Source organism: Trypanosoma conorhini, assembly GCF_003719485.1.
Source record: "Trypanosoma conorhini strain 025E chromosome Unknown Tco_14.4_contig_00170, whole genome shotgun sequence".
NCBI classification, from domain to species: domain Eukaryota; phylum Euglenozoa; class Kinetoplastea; order Trypanosomatida; family Trypanosomatidae; genus Trypanosoma; species Trypanosoma conorhini.
Genome location: NW_021704260.1, coordinates 1 through 15669, shown reverse-complemented (window position 1 = coordinate 15669; position 15669 = coordinate 1). Strand labels below are relative to the sequence as shown.

The window sequence follows — 15669 nt, the reverse complement described above, 5'->3', positions numbered from 1 at the left end:
AACGAGGACGTGAAATCACCCTTCTTTTTTTTTGCCATTTTGTTGTTTTTGTTATTGTTGTGTGGTCTTTCTTTCTCTCTCGCAGTCACTCCTTCTATTCTTCGCATAATTCGGCAGCCACGGCAGTCGCCGAGACGCCACCGCCGTTGCCTTCCCATGCGGAAGGGGGCAAAGGCGGCGTGGCGAGGGGGCAATGCCTTCCGGCCGGGCTGCCCTTGTGAGGGGCGCGTGCGTGGAGGGGCGTTGGCGCGCGCGAGAGGCAACTCCCGCGTCTGCCCCCGGGGCCTTCTGGCCGCCGTGTGGGAGGACGGGGGGCCCCGTCGTTCGAGGGTGGTGCTCCCCCTCTTCCACTTTCTCAGTGCGTGCGTGCGTGCGCGTGCTCGTCCCTTGATACTTAGGGTTCTTTAGTGTCGCTTTTTCCTTTTTTTTTTCATTTCGGCTTTGCTGCCCCTTTGCGCCTCCGTCGTTTTCCGCCTTTTCCTTTGCTTCCTGCGTCTTCGAGACCTGCGAACTCCGGAAGCACTTCTTCTTTGGCTTCTTTTATTATTATTATTATTATTTTTGTATGTTTTCTCTTGCCGTCGTTCATTGCTCCAACGCACGCGCTGGTGGCAGGAGCAGCAAACGTAGCTGAACCCATAAGAGCCGGACACACACACGCACACACACACACACAAATAAGTAAACACACACACACATAAATTACATATATCCATGGCTCGAGTTCAATCGGAGGCGGCGGAGGTTTACGTGGAGGCGTGCAGCCGTGAGCACGCGGAGTGTGCGCTGGAGCTGGTGGAGGCCTTTGAGAACAACGACAAGGAGGCAAATTTGTCCGACCGGTCTGTGCACCTGAACGACTTGGACGTGGGCTGCATCGCCGAGGCTCTCCGCTCCACGGCCCACTCCATCCGCGTGCTGAACCTGGAGGGGAACGCCTTTGGGCTGACCGGGCTGCAGCGGCTGTTGGAGGCCGTGGAGAAGAACCCCGGCACCATTCGCGAGCTGCGGCTCGGCAGGAACAAGCTGAAGGACCAGGCGGCGGTGGTGATTGGGCACACGCTCTCCCGCGACGGCTGCGGGCTGAAGGTGCTGGACCTCTCGGAGAACGACATCACCAAGCTGGGCGTCATCCCCATCGCCGCCGCGCTCGGCAACGAGTCCTGCGACATAGTGGAGCTCTCCTTCCACAACAACAAGATCGAGGCAGACGCCGCCACGTACTTAGGGCAGGCCATCCGTCACGCCGGGAAGCTGCGGCACCTGCACCTCGGCTACAACTCGATCCGAGACACCGGGGCCGCCCAGCTGGCGCAGTGCATCCCCCTGACGGTCACCCTCTCCACCCTCGACCTCACCGCCAACCGCATCGGCCCCAGCGGCGGGAGGGAGCTGGCCCGGGCCCTCATGACGAGCTCCTGCAACATTCAGCGCCTCAATCTGCGGCACAACCTCTTTGACAGCGCGACCATTGAGATGTATGCCGAGGTGCTGCAAACCAACACCTCGCTCATTCAGCTCTTTCTCGGCTTCATGAACCCCACACCAGACGCCGCCGCGGTTGTGCTCTCCGCGCTGCGCGCCAACCGCACCCTGCTGCTGCTGGACATCTACGGCTGGAAGCTGAGCCAGGAGGTCGCGTGGAGGATCATCGACAGTGTACAAAAAACGAACGGCACCGTCGCGGCGATTGTGACCGACGCCTGCCAAGGCATTGCAAGGCGGGTTGACGAGGGCAACGACGAGCGGGACGAGCGGGGGCTGCACCCAGTCTACGTTGGCCCCGACGACCGGGACGCATACATGGCAACCAAAAGTCTTCGGCGGTTTTCGCGGGCGCAGTCGCGGCGTCAGTCACGCGCCTCCTCGCGCGGCGCGATGTCGTCACGCACAGGCAGCCCATCTAACCGGCGCATGAATGAGCGTTCTCACTCTTGCAGGGACTCTGATGCGTACTCGCGGCACTCTTCCAGGGGCCTGCAGGAGGCGCCGTACCAAGTCCCACGCCAAGGCCAGGGCAATGCAGCAAGACAAGAGCTCCAGCAAGACCGCCGGACGATGAGTGGGCCACGCGAACCGGCAAAGAGCGTGCCACGCGAGCCAGCAAAGAGTGTGCCACGTGAGCCAGCAATGGATGGGCCACGCGAGCCAGCAAAAAGTATGCCACGCGAGCCAGCAAAGAGTGTGCCGCGTGAGCCAGCAATGGATGGGCCACGCGAGCCAACAAAGAGTATGCCACGTGAGCCAGCAAAGAGTGTGCCGCGCGAGAAGACCCCCACTCAGTTGGAGGACCAGTCGGAGCACGTCATGAGGCAGATGGTGGAGCAGTTGCGAGTGGAGCTAGCCGAGCAAAGGCGGAAGCAGCTGGAGCTTGAGTTTCGCGTTGCTGCGCTGGAAAAGAGGCGGGAATGTTCATGTGGGTGCAACACCGCCGCTTCCGAAAGTGACCCGGCGCAAGTGTCGCGCGTTGCCGTCGTAGGCAGCAGTGGCGGAGCTCCGCTCAATCACTGCAACGATGCCCCCAACGGCCATGACTCAAAGCCGCCTAGCGACGCCCGTGTGGATGGCTGCGTGCCCCAAGAGGCGAACCCGCCTTTCCGGCCGTCTACCCCCTCCGGTGCCCAGACCCCTGCGGAGTCGACTGAGCGAACCAAAAACGCCGGGCCGGTTTTCTCCGAGGCGCGGCAGAACGGCACCGCCGCTAGCACTGCTGTCGCTGTGGCGGCTGCCCTCCGTGGGGGCGCCAGTGCTAGCGGCGGGTCGGTGCCGCCCCTGCAGCCTTCTGTCGCCCGCACGGAGCGGTCGGAGCCGCCGGCGGAGCCGTTGGAGCTGCCGAGGGAGCAGCGGCCAGCGGAGGCGACGCTGCAGAAGTCCACGAAGCAGGTTGAAAACTACCAGCCGCGGCTGGCTCCGTCGCCGTCGAAGGACAACGACCCACCGCGACGGAAGGGCTCCATAAGGGCCGTGTAGCCGCCGCCAAGGGAGCTGAAAAACCTAGAAGATGAGAGCAAGCAGTGAGCTGCGGGAGGGCGTGTGTACGCGTTACGCTTAGATATTTGCGTGGGCGCGGTGCGGCAGCCCTCGAGGACCACAGCCAGAGGACTGCGTTGGCGAGGGAGAGGGACTGAGGTGGGGAAAAGCAGGGTATCTAGAGTGCGGGGGAATACGCGGCGTGAGGGGGAAAAGGGAGGCCATCCATTTCCACTCAGCTGGCCTCCATAGCAATGGATGAAGGGGCGGACGATGAAGAGTAATAAATTCGGCAAGGTCACACAAAAAGGTACAAAAGCAAATGAGAGCAACACGTGCAAAAAAAAACAAAAGAACAAGTTGGGTGCATTTATGAATAGAGAAGGCCCGTGAAAGCTGCAGCAACGCATTCCAGTCAAGCTCTAACAGCGGACGGAGACAGAAGCGAAGGCTCAGGAGGAAGAATTTCAGCAAATTTGGGGGGAGGGACACAAAAACAAAAAAAAGCGAAGGGGCACAAAGAGGGAAAGTTAAACAAATACATGGAGAAGCTTCTTCACCCTCTTTGTTTGTTGTGTTTTCTCTCCCTCTTGTGGGGAGGACGGCGGATAGAGGTGCAGTGACATTATTTGTGCGTGTGTGTTTTTTGTTGTTTTACTCCGGCGGGCCTCTTTTTTTCTTTTTTTTGTCTTCTTCTACCTTTCTTCCATTCCCCACCCCCTCGACGGAAGCGTGTTGTGAGTGGCAGCGGCTCATTTGAGTGCGGCCCCGGCACGGTCGGGGAGGGGTGGCCCCCGCGCTCACGTCTGGCATTTCCCCCAGGTTGTTGCTGGACGCCTCCTCCCCTTCTCCTCCTTCGTGCGGCGCGTTGTTGTCTTGACGGCTGCGGCCTGCAGGGGGGTGTCGCTCGCGTCGTGCGTGGAGGCGGCGGCGGGGAGTGGGAAGCAGGGTAGTTTTGTAGAATTTCAAATATATCTCTTTCCCTCTTTACTGTTTTTTTTCTTTTTACCTTTTTTTTGTTTTTTGTTTTTTTGTTTTTCTTCCTTGTGGATTGGCTTCGCCTACTGCAGTTTTTTCCCTCCGTTTTCCTGCTTTGCTCCTGACGCTGGCGTCTGCTTCGTCCGCCGTGTCTCATGCGACGCGCTCCGCCTCTGTCCACCTCCTCGCCTCGCGTTATGCGTGCGTGCGTGCTTCTCCTGCCAACTCCCCACGCCTATTTCTGCCGCCTTGACCGACCCACCGTGTAGCCACAGGGAGGACACCCTCCGGGACTGCCCGGGGGTAGGTAAAGTATTACATACAGCATAATATATAGATATATATATATATATTATTCTTGTTAGCTCTGACTGGTGTTCTTCGGGTGGCGCGCTTCGACTCGGCGCCATGCCGCTGTTTCCACTGTTGCGAGAGCAGCTCTCGGGCAGGGGGCGGCCCCACTTGCGTCGCGTGCTGCCCTGGGCGCAGTGCCCGCGGATGACCGCGGCGGAGACGGCACAGCTGCGGGAGATCAACGCGCTCTCCGCCGAACAGTTCGACCTGCTGCGGCGTATTTTGTGGGCCTGGGAGCGCGCGGACCTCAACGCCCTGAACCGGGGCCTGCAGGACTGCGCCGCCTACTTTGACCCTAACAAGCCGCATCTGCTGGCCTACTTTGTAGGACTTGGCGGCATTGACTTGTTTGTCACCCTGCTCTGTGACGTGAACATGCCGGTGCGACTGGACAAGGCATCCTCGCGTCCGCTCGGCATTTACGACTCAAAGACGCATGCTCCCTGGCTATTTCTTCGCGCCATCGCGACGTTGATGCGGGTGCTCACGGAGCTGCTCGTCTGCCACAATGAACTGGGCTGGCACTACTATGACCGCTACCCCGGGCTCTTTTTCAGGCTACTCGAGCTGGCAAAGGTGACGGAGCTGCGGCTGACCGCGCTTGTCATGCTGGAGCACCTGGTGCTGAGCGTGGGCCCCGTGTTGGAGATATCAAAGGTCCCGGCGCTGCAGGAGCTGATCCGCACCAAAGACGACGCAACGTTGGCTATTTTGTGCCGCGTCATCGCGCTGCTTATTGTTCCGGGGGTGGTGTTGAATCAGCATCAATCCCCGCACCAGCGTCTCGTCTACCCTGAAACGCTCCTGCCGCTGCGGCGCATCCAGCGGGTCATTGATAGCAACGTTCTCTGGTTGATCGGGGAGAAGGACCTTGTGCGGCGGCTGGTGAGGCTGTGCGAGGTGCGTGGGTCCGGCGACCCTGGCGCCGCGATGCGGACCGAGCGCTTGCCCCACTTTCTCGACGACTCTCTCTTCGACCAGCTAGTGCGGGAGTTGTCCACCACCGCCATTGCCGCAATCCCGTCCCTGATGGGCGTAGTTCTGCCCGCGAACGCGTTAGAGGACTTGGACTTTGGGCAGCGGGGGCAGGCCGCCTCGCGGGGCTGGGACCGCAGCAGCAGCAGCAGCAGCAGCAACAACAACAACAACAACAACAGCGGCGACCCCGCAGGCTCTGCGGGGTGGGGCCCGGCGGGGGACTTCGGGGGCGCCTCGCCGCAGCTGCGGCTGCCCGCCATGACGACCCAGTGGACGGACGACGACTCCTCCGCCGACTCGGTCGAGCCGGCCGGCTCCAACGTGGACTTTGTCTGGTTCGTCGGCTGCGCGGACGCCAAGCAGCGATGGCGTCTGCGTGACCTGACGCTGCGGGAGGAGGTGGACGACAATCGCCCCATGCTCTCTGGCTTTGGGCCGGTGACGGATAGCAAGGCGTACGAGGCGTTTTGGAAGGAGAACCGCGCCTTCTGGCGCTTCCTCGCCCCCGTGCTGCAGAACCCAACGGATTCCTACAGTCCACAGGTCATCGTGGGGGCGCAAAGCGAGATTCTCTTTGTGCTAAACCTCATGCTCTCTACCTTCTTCTTTGGGGACGTCTGGTGCACGCTGCGGGATTGCCACTGGATCAGCGCCGCAAGCCGGTTTTACGACTCAGCTTTTGAGTTGCGTGCCCACCATCGCTCCTTGTCGCCGCAGATGGAGCAGCTGCAGCGGCTGTCGGGGCTTCGCCGGTTCCCACGCTTCCTGCCGCCGGGCGACGACAGCGCGGAGGTGGTGCCTGCGGAGGCCGAATACGGCGGACAGTCACGGGATGACGAGGCGGAGGAAATGCAAAACGGTGCAGCAATTGGGGCTCAGCACGAGGGCATCATCCACCAACAATACCACCACGGCAGCAGCAGCGACGATGGGAGCAGCAGGCATGAATGGGAGGGGTGTCCTCCTGCGCTGCAGATGGGCGAGGATAGCGAGGCGTTTATTCGTTCCTCCACACACCAGGGAAGCCTGGACGATGAGGACGGGTTTGACGACAAGAACCACCAGCACGACCCCAGCACGATTCGCAGGCTGGAGCTTTTGCGCGGCGTGCATGAGTTTTGGAACGCGCAGGACCGTCGCGAGTGTTCCATGCTACACGAGGGCGACACCGCCAGGGAGTCCGCCCCGCTTGCGCTCAAAATTGCCTTGACGTTGGCTCAGCAAAACGAAGACAGCTGCGTGGAGACGTCGGCGTGTCATGCCCTGGAGGGGTATTTGCGTGGTTTTTCCTTTCCAGTGCATAAGAAGAATGCTGCGGATGCCCCGCAGACGGTGCTAGGCAAAGTGCTGATGCGCTCTATTCTTGAGCACCGCGTGTACAATGCGACGTACATGCCGGGCCTTAGTGGATCGCTTTCCCCCTCAAAGCGGATAGACAGCTTCTTTGCACTCCTCGGAGAGCTTATTCGCTACCACCACGACAACCTCACACTTCTGCAAAACTACGTGACAGGGGCGGTGGATCTGCTTCACCTCAATAACCCCTCCACAGCATCCTCCTTGCAGCTTCACCCGCTGCACGCGACTTCAGAGCGCGTGGAGCAGCTGCTGCGGCGGCCCCCGTTGGATCGGGGGGAGCATGAGCCATTTGCGAAGGTGCTGCTGCGGCGCATGCATCGTCACGGGTGTGACACAAACCTCTTCCTGCGCAGTCTGCTGCTTTCGCTGACCCCTGGACTGCGCTCCAAGGTGAACTACGTCTGGAAACCAGTGACCGCCGCCACGGTGGACGCAAAGGACTCGCTGGACGGCGTCGCCCGCATCGGAGACGTCGTGACGGGGCACCCGGAGCGCCTCAACTACATTGGAAGGCACTCGCGACGCTTCGTCGAGATCCTTAGCGAGAGGCGGCAGCCGGCGAGGGAAACCTCCCGCGAGACTGGCGCCGTGGGAACAGGGCGTGAGGCTTCCGCCGCTGCTTGCGCGCCCCCGACCACCTCCGCTGCGAATTCCGCGCTGTCGTTGTGGGACATGCTGCAGATCCTCCTGCGCTCTCCGCACCGTCTCGCACTGGAGGCGCGCCCGTTTCCGCGCTTCTTTGATGAAAATGACCGGGCCCTCATCCTGGCCGAGGTAGAACTGCCTCCCATCGGTCCCCCACCGCAGTTTTCGCTTCCACTCTTCCCCGAGATGGCAGCTGACGGCGAGGACGACGGGGGTCTGAGCTCGCTGGCGGAGCTTGAGCGGGCGCTACTGCAGGAGCCACACAAGCTGGTCTACAGCATGCTGGGTCCACTGAATGCGGAGCGAATTCAGAACGCCGGACGCCTCTGCGTTGTCACGACGTGTGTGTTGGTGTTCGTTCGCGCCGCCCGCTTGGGTGGGGAGGCCGCCGTGCACGAAATCCTGCGAGGGCTGAAAACGCTGGCGAAGGCAAGTTACGAGAAGTGGAAGGAGCAACGCAATAGCCTGCACCACTGCGCCAAGAGGTGGAGGCAGCGTGGGAAGCCCCCCAGGGGCTGCGCCGTTCGGCCACCCAGAGAGGGTTCTTGCTACTGCACGGCAGGCGACGGGGCGGCGCGCTGCCCCGCCTTTCTAGTGCATGGCCACTGCGCCCCTATGAGCGCCAGTGAGGCGTACTATCACCGCTACGGGGGTTGCTTTTTCCGCAACATGTTTCGCCTCCTGTGTGTCTGGATTGGGCACTACGGCGCCTGCCAGCGGTACGTGGAGACAATCTACTACTGCACGGAGGTGCCCTTCGCGGAGACGAAGTGCGTCGTGTTGTACCTGATGCGTGTACTCCCGGACTACTTCTTGCCGTGAGAGCTGCGGGCCGCCTGCCGCCGCCGGTGGTGGATGCGAATGATGCACGTGAGCGTGCCTGTGCGTGAGGGAACGAACGAACCCCCTGGCGGCTGCGTGCGACACAACTCAGTAGGCGCAATAAACGGGGGGAGGGAAAGAAAAGAAGAAAAGCGATGAAGGAGAGGACGCAAACAAAAGGAACAACGCCGTTACCGAGGCGGCAATGAGGGCGCCTCCCCTCCTTTAGCTGACGGAGGCGCGCAAAAAATGCAGCAAAACGGGCACCGGCAAGAATCCGCCGCTGCCGCAACAACAAACAAAGAAGTAAATAGCAGAAACGAAAGGCGTAAGGATGACGGAAATCATTACCAATGCGGCGAGCCGAGCGGAGGGGGGGGGGTGGGGAGGGCCTGCCTTGGCGCCGGCTGGCAGAGGGGCATGGAGGTAACAAAGGGGCACGCAACAGCTGCGGTCACGAAAAGGAACGCCACGGGCGACTTTCTTTTCACCCTGCGGGCACAGGACAAATTTTTTATGGGGAGAACATGTGTCGATTGCAGTGGGCGCCGTCACGAGAAGCCTGCTCCGGCGCCCTCTACGTATGTGTACGTGCGTGTGTGCGCGTAGGATAGCTAGTACCGTTGTGTTTATTGTTTTGCCCGCGCTCCTGCACGCGGGTGCATGCACGCAAACGCATTTACCTACGCATGTCTGCTTGCCCTTGCGCGCGATTGAGTGCGTCCCGCGGGGGGAGGGCGACGGCGGCAACGTGGCGGGCGCTGCCGCCGTCCCCGGCTTCCTTCCTCTCCTGTCGATTGCCCGCCCGGCGTTTGCCTTTGCTCACCACTTCGCCCCCTTTCTCTCTGCTGCCGTGGCAGGAAGCGACGTCAGTCAAGTCAAAGTTACATAGCCTCCTGCCTGCTCGGTCGTAGCTGTACAGAGCCGCGACAGCTGTCACCACTACAAGGAGTAGCCGACACAGTATTGATCCTCAGCAGCAATGCCGCGCAAGGTGGCCGTCGGCACGGATCACATTGCATTCGACATGCATGAGAAGCTGATGGAGTGTGTGAAGGAGGCCGGCGGGGAGTTCGTGCCGGTGTACTGCGGAACCGTGACGGCGGAGCGCGTCGACTACCCGGACTTCGCCAGCCGTGTGGCGACGATGGTGGCAAGTAAGGAGGCGGAGTTTGGCGTGCTGGCGTGCGGCAGCGGGATCGGCATGTCCATCGCGGCCAACAAAGTCGCCGGGGTGCGGGCGGCCCTCTGCCACGACCACTACACCGCGGCGATGTCGCGGCTGCACAACGACGCGAACGTTGTGTGCGTGGGGCAGCGGACGACAGGCGTGGAGGTCATCCGGGAGATAATCATCACGTTCCTGCAGACGCCCTTCAGCGGCGAGGACCGCCACGCCCGGCGCATTGAAAAGATAAAGGCCATTGAGGCGGCCAACGCCAAGTGACGTCGCGGGCAGGGCGAGGGGGGTATCGTGTAGGGGAGTGTGTGTGTGTGGGCAGCAACGATGCCCTGCCGCCGCTGCCGCAATAACAAAGAAGGAAGGAAATAACAGAAATGAAAGACGTAAAGATGACGGAAATCATTACAAATGCGGCGAGCCGAGCGGAGTATTTGGAGCCGCCAGGGATGCAGTCGCGGGGAACAGACGTGTGTGTGTATGGGCGTATGGACAGTGCGGAGGAACTTCAAACTTAGGCGGGGCGACTCGTGGTAGGAGCACGTCGGTGACTGCTGCGAAGACGGTGTGCGTGTGTTTGTTCGGGTTTTTTTTAACTTTGTGATAGTTCAGCGTGGAGAAAAGTGAAAACCGAAAAAAAAACAGCCGAGGGTACGCGAATGGGCGGCAGCAGTGAATGCAATGCCTCGCTTCTTTCACCGCAGCAGCGGCAGTAGCAACCGTGCCTCCGAGGAAGGGGATGATGCGCGTGTCTTTCCTTTTACCCTCTTTTTTGCTTTCTTTTTTCTCTTGCGGATTGCAGAGCTGAAGGCGGCGTACTTTCGCCCCTTCTCCTTCCGCAGCCAGAATTCCCGCATGTTTTGGCCGTGTGCTGGTTGCCACTGGCGGCGCGTGGCTCCGCTGTGGCGGTGCACGACCGCAGGGCAGCTGCGCCGGCCACTCTCGCAATGTGTGCCGCTCAACAGCGCCCGGGCGGCGGCGTCGTCTTCCCGCCTCACGGCCGCCGCGCTGGAGTCGTCCATCTTGCGCATGCGCAACATTGGGGTTGTGGCGCACATTGATGCCGGTAAGACGACCACGACGGAGCGCATGCTGTTCTACGCGGGTGTCTTGAAGCGCGTCGGGGACGTGGACAGCGGGACGACCACAACGGACTTCATGAAGGAGGAGATGGAACGCGGCATCACAATTCAGTCCGCCGCCGTCTCTTTCCAGTGGCGGAATCACAGCATTCACCTCATCGACACGCCTGGCCACGTGGACTTCACGGTGGAGGTGGAGCGTGCGATGCGGGTGGTGGACGGCGTCGTTGCCCTATTTGACGCCTCCGCCGGTGTGCAGGCGCAGAGTTACACGGTTTTGCGCCAAAGCAGAAGGTTTGGCATCCCCGTGATTGGGTTTTTGAACAAGATGGACAAGTACAACGCGGACTTCAAGATGTCTGTGGAGTCTATCCGGCGGAAGCTGGAGGTGGAGCCGCTCCTGCTGCAGCTGCCGCTTCTCTCAGAGGACGGCAGTTTCGAGGGCGTCATCGACGTCGTCGAGATGAAGGCGTGCCGTTTCGGAGGCAACCATGGCTTGGAGGTGGCGCGGCAGGAGCTGCAGTCGCCTGACTTTGAGCCGGCGCACCTCCTCCAGCAGGCGTTGGCGGCGCGCCACGAGCTCATCTCGACCTTGACAGCGCTGGACGATCTCCTCTCGGACGCCGTCATCGCCCTGCTGGACCAGACCGACGGGGACGAGCAGAAGACGGAGGTGCTCCTCCCGTCTGACCTCCTGCGTGCCGCGATCCGGCGGCAGACGCTGCGCCAGGCGGGGCCTAGGCCGGTGCTGCCGCTGCTTTGCGGGGCCGCCAGGCGCGATCAAGGGGTGCAGCCCCTGCTGGACGCCGTCGCAGACTACCTGCCCTCCCCGCTGGATCGCCCCCTCACCGGCTACGCCCGCGACGGGGACGTCGTGCCCCTCCCGCCCGCCACCGCCGCCGCCTCTGCCCCTGTGGTGGCGCTGGCGTTTAAGGTGACACACGCCACGGGCCCAAAGGGCCGACGCCAGCCGCTGGTCTTCTTCCGTGTGTACAGCGGCAAGGTCACACCGAGGCTGACGCTGGTGAACAATAACTGTAATCGACACGAGAGCCTTGAAAAATTGTATGTGATGCACGCAAATCGTCAGGTGGAGGTCCCCCACCTCGTCGCAGGAGAGATTGGGGCGGCCTTCATGCAGTTCACCAAGACAGGCGCCACCCTGTTTGCTCCACCCCAGCAACCCCAGCCGCGCGCCGACGGCGCGAGGAAGGAGGTATTCACGCTGGAGGGCATCAACCCCCCGCCAGCTGTTATTTCCTTCGCGGTGGAGGCTGCCACAAAGCAGCAAATCCCCCTCCTGGATGGGGCTCTGCAGGAACTGAGTTTTGAAGACCCCAGCCTACGGGTACACAAGAACGATTTTGGGCAAGTGGTTTTGAGCGGGATGGGAGAACTACACCTTGAAATCGTCATGTCACGCCTGGAGCACGATTACCAGCTAAAGTGCCGGCTTCTACGGGCCATCGTGGAGTATCGCGAGGTGGTGCGCGAGGCCGTGGAGCTTCTGCGAGGGACTGGGACCTACAATGAGCTCCCCTACGTTGAGTGCTCGCTGCGACTCCTGCCGCTGCTTGAGGCAGACGACACTTGCGATCCAAGCCAGACCTGTTCCTTCGCGCTGGACGAGGCGTTCACGGAGAAGTACCTTGCCGGAGCGGCTGCCCACCGCAACGATCGAAGACGCCGCGCGGAGGACCATCAGCGCGGTGTGAAGGATGAACTGCGGCTACTCACCGACGTGTTCTCTGGCGCGGTCACGGACTGCGCCCACATGGGCCCTCTTGCCGGTCTGCCCCTCCACGGCGTGCGGGTCGTCCTGACGGAGTTCAAAAAGTTTGGCGGCGCACAGCTGCTGGAGGCCCCGCTGCAGCAGGCGGCCCGCTCCCTCGTGCTGGAGCTGCTCCGCTCTGTCCCCAAAGCCAAGCTCGCCGCGATGGAGCCGATGATGGAGGTGGAGGTGCACCTCTCGGAGGCCGCCTACATCGGCGGCGTCGTGAGCTCCCTGAACGAGCGCAAGGCCGTCACGGTGGACATCCAAGACGATGGGCGGTCGGTGAAGGCAATCGTCCCGATGCGGAACATTGTGCGCTACACGATGGAGCTTCGGAGGGCCGTGAAGGGGCACGCCAACCTGTACACGCGCCTACACCACTACCGGGTGATAGAAGACAAGGCCGTCCTCTCTCGCATCATGAAGAACTTGGGCATTTACGACGGCCACTGAGCGGGGGTGGGCGCTGAAGGACGGCGGCAGCGCGAGACCCCGCCGGCGCCTCCCCCTCCTTCGTCCGGCGGTCCCTCGCCCTCTACGCCTGCGTCCACGTCCTTCTTTTACTCGCGCCGCAGCTCCCTCCACATCTCCGTGCTTGCTTTGTGTGCACGGCGGATTTGAGACTGTGGCCTTCGCTTCTTTCCCATCTTTGTCTCTTTGCGTTATTCTGCCCCATCTTTCGGGGGACCGCGTTCCGCCCGCAAACGGAAGGAAACGGTCCCGTTTATAGTTGCGTCGCCAGACACACAAACCAGTCCGTCGTCAGTTGAGTCAAAGGGGGAGAGAAGCTGCAGGTGCAGGGCTCACTGGGGATTCAGAATGTAAGACGCAGAAACGTGTCGTTTCGACGCTTCCAACCAAAGGCAAGACAGTCGAGAATGTGTTTATCGAGCTGAAGGGATGCCACGAGGCTTTTCTGCCGGCTCTGCCTTCCAGCGGACGAGGTGCCCCGACCGGCCCTATTGGAGTACATCCCGTATCGCAAACGTGACGGGACATGCACGCGGGATGAGCCGATGCACGGCTACTTTGCGGGCCACGGCTACGCCGTCTGTCGCGTGGACATGCGTGGCAGCGGCGAGTCGGACGGGCTTATGCAGGACGGGTACCTGCAGCAGGAGCAGGACGACGCGGTGGAAGTGATCGAGCGGATCAGCAGGCAGCCCTGGTGCAATGGCAATGCTGGCATGATGGGGAAGTCTTGGGGAGGGTTCAATTCCCTGCAGGTCGCGGCGCGCCGTCCGGCCGCGCTAAAGGCCATCATCACCGTCGGCTTCACCGATAACCGCTTCGCCGGCGACATTCATTGGCAGGGCGGCTGCCTCCTCAACGACAACTTCTGGTGGGGTTCCATCATGCTGGCGTGCCAGTCACGCCCCGTCGATCCAGAAATCGTTGGGGACCGCTGGAAGGAAATATGGCTGCGGCGCCTGGAGCATATGCCCATCAGCATTCCGGACTGGGCGAAACACCAAAGGTACGACGACTACTGGAAACACGGCTCCGTCTGCGAAGACTACGACGCCATTCAGGTGCCTGTGACGGCTGTGAGTGGCTGGGCGGACTCCTACGCAAATGCCGCCTTTAAACTGCTGTCAAACCTGAAGTTTCCCCGGAAAGGATTTGTGGGGGCCCTGGACACACGTTTACCCGCAGGAAGGCGTCCCACATCCGGCAATTGGGTTTTTGCAGGAGGCCGTGCGCTGGTGGGACCGTTGGCTAAAGGGGACGGGGAACAACGTGAAGAATGGCTCCATGATTCAGGCTTGGATGGAGCATTACATGGAGCCGGATGCCCATCGCCCGGTCAGTCAGGGCCACTGGGTCGGTGTCGAGGCGTGGCCCTCGAAGGACGTTGCCAAAGAGACGATGCGGCTTGGAGACGGGCGCATCCTGGACACGGCCCAGGCCGTGCGGCCGGAACGCGCGCCTGTTCCGCTCAAAACTCCGTTGAGCCATTGCCTTCTTGCCGGCGAGTGGATGGGCGCCGGGGTGTCCGGCGAAACGCCCGAGGATCAGCGCATGGACGACGGCATGTCGATGGTCTTCCAGGGCGCGGAGCTGCAGCAGGAGGTGGAGATCTTGGGCCGCCCCAACTTTGAGGTGGAGCTGACGTGCGACAAGCCAAAGGCGATGCTGTTCGCGCAGCTCAGCGACGTCGCGCCGGACGGTGCGGTGAGCCGCGTCTCCTTCGGCGTGAAGGACCTGACGCAGGCCGCGGGCGACGACCGAATTGAGTACCTCCAGCAGGGCAGGCGTGTTCGCGCCAGGGCCCTGCTGAACTACTGCGCCCACCGCTTCGGCACGGGCCACCGCCTGCGGCTCTCGCTGGCGAACGGCCACTGGCCCACGTTCTGGGTGCCGCCGGGGGCCAACACCTTGGCGCTGGACCTCCGCACGGCCGCGTTGCTGCTCCCCACGTTCCGCGGGCCGCCCATCGCCGGCCCGGACCCGCAGCCGGAAGCGGCCCCGCCCACCCCTTCACAGTCCTGCCTCCGGGGTATGTGGACCGCTCCGTCACGTACGACGTCGCCAAGGACGAGTGGACGCGCGTTACAAAAGGCGTGGGCGGCGTCTTCGGCGAGGACGTCTACCGTTTCGAAGAGGTAAACACCACCGTGGAGCACAACTTGCGGCGGGAGCTGCGGCTCTCCAACAGGGACCCGCTCTCCGCAAGCTACAACATCGTGCAGAAGATGAAAATGGGGCGCCCCGGGTGGGAGGCGGACATCGACATCGACACCTGCCAGACCTGCGACACCGACCACCTCCACATCACCGCGGCGATAACGGCAAGGATGAACGAGGAGCTCGTCATCAAGAAGAAGTGGTCGCGGCGGGTGCACCGCGAAGGTATATGATTGCAGAGTTGGGCTGGCGCGTTGGGTTGCAGCGCGGGGGAGCCGCCGCCGCCGCCGCCACGCACCTTGCTGGCGTTGAGCGACAGAGCGAGGTAAAAACGAAAAAATGAAAGGAAAACACTTTTCTCTCCAACCGGGTTTTAAACATTTACTATAGTTTTGATTTTTTTACCACCATTTGCTCCGAGCGCATTGAGGAATAAGTGGGCCAATGCTCTCGGAGGAAACGAGGGGACGAAGAGGGCTCTTTGCGGCGGGGCGAAGACGTCTTTTTTTTCTGGTGCATCGGGGGATTCGGGACGGTTGGGGGCCGTCCCCTTTCCGCCCGGCCCAACCTGCCACGCCCCGCACGCGCGGAGGGCGAGGGAGCGGCTGCCACGCCCCAGTTTTCTGTCTTTTGTTTGAAGAAAAAAAAGAACTTCTGTTTGCCGTCTCCTTCCAGTAGTTCACGAGGTACAAGCGAGGCCGTCTTGGGGCTTCCTGAACGTAACTGCGTTTGGGTGCCTCTGTTTGAGGGCCGAATGGACGTCTTGCGCGGCACCACGACGGGCGGTGGCACCGCTTGGAGGATGAACATGTCCGCCGGCGACGGCCAGGCACACCACGGGGCGCACGGCGGCGAGGGCGCCGGACACGTCGGCCACCACCACCATGGCGGCTGCAGCG

General features: G+C 61.8%; 6 protein-coding genes across 6 annotated transcripts, besides 6 other annotated features; all 6 read left to right on the top strand.

Moving 5' to 3' along the window:
• Positions 1 to 39: 39 nt before the first annotated feature.
• Positions 40 to 61: a microsatellite.
• Positions 62 to 540: 479 nt separating this feature from the next.
• Positions 541 to 563: a microsatellite.
• Positions 564 to 649: 86 nt separating this feature from the next.
• Positions 650 to 698: a microsatellite.
• Positions 699 to 714: 16 nt separating this feature from the next.
• Positions 715 to 2970, top strand: Tco025E_03666 (leucine rich; the record flags this gene model as incomplete). The annotated part of the gene is made up of 1 exon (XM_029370584.1): positions 715 to 2970. One exon carries the CDS (start codon positions 715 to 717, stop codon positions 2968 to 2970), a length of 2256 nt encoding a protein of 751 aa, XP_029229262.1.
• Positions 2971 to 3944: 974 nt separating this feature from the next.
• Positions 3945 to 4012: a sequence feature (A-rich).
• A 262-nt stretch (positions 4013 to 4274) lies between these two features.
• Positions 4275 to 4304: a microsatellite.
• Positions 4305 to 4356: 52 nt separating this feature from the next.
• On the top strand, positions 4357 to 8106 carry Tco025E_03665 (uncharacterized protein; the record flags this gene model as incomplete). The annotated part of the gene is made up of 1 exon (XM_029370583.1): positions 4357 to 8106. The coding sequence occupies one exon, from the start codon at positions 4357 to 4359 to the stop codon at positions 8104 to 8106; it is 3750 nt and encodes a 1249-aa protein (XP_029229261.1).
• Positions 8107 to 9088: 982 nt separating this feature from the next.
• Positions 9089 to 9553, top strand: Tco025E_03664 (ribose 5-phosphate isomerase; the record flags this gene model as incomplete). Its single annotated transcript, XM_029370582.1, has 1 exon — positions 9089 to 9553. The coding sequence occupies one exon, from the start codon at positions 9089 to 9091 to the stop codon at positions 9551 to 9553; it is 465 nt and encodes a 154-aa protein (XP_029229260.1).
• Positions 9554 to 9967: 414 nt separating this feature from the next.
• Tco025E_03663 (elongation factor G2-like protein) lies at positions 9968 to 12595 on the top strand (the record flags this gene model as incomplete). Its single annotated transcript, XM_029370581.1, has 1 exon — positions 9968 to 12595. One exon carries the CDS (start codon positions 9968 to 9970, stop codon positions 12593 to 12595), a length of 2628 nt encoding a protein of 875 aa, XP_029229259.1.
• A 563-nt stretch (positions 12596 to 13158) lies between these two features.
• On the top strand, positions 13159 to 14244 carry Tco025E_03662 (dipeptidyl-peptidase; the record flags this gene model as incomplete). Its single annotated transcript, XM_029370580.1, has 1 exon — positions 13159 to 14244. One exon carries the CDS (start codon positions 13159 to 13161, stop codon positions 14242 to 14244), a length of 1086 nt encoding a protein of 361 aa, XP_029229258.1.
• Positions 14245 to 14275: 31 nt separating this feature from the next.
• Tco025E_03661 (dipeptidyl-peptidase) lies at positions 14276 to 14752 on the top strand (the record flags this gene model as incomplete). Its single annotated transcript, XM_029370579.1, has 1 exon — positions 14276 to 14752. One exon carries the CDS (start codon positions 14276 to 14278, stop codon positions 14750 to 14752), a length of 477 nt encoding a protein of 158 aa, XP_029229257.1.
• A 292-nt stretch (positions 14753 to 15044) lies between these two features.
• Positions 15045 to 15062: a microsatellite.
• Positions 15063 to 15669: the final 607 nt, after the last annotated feature.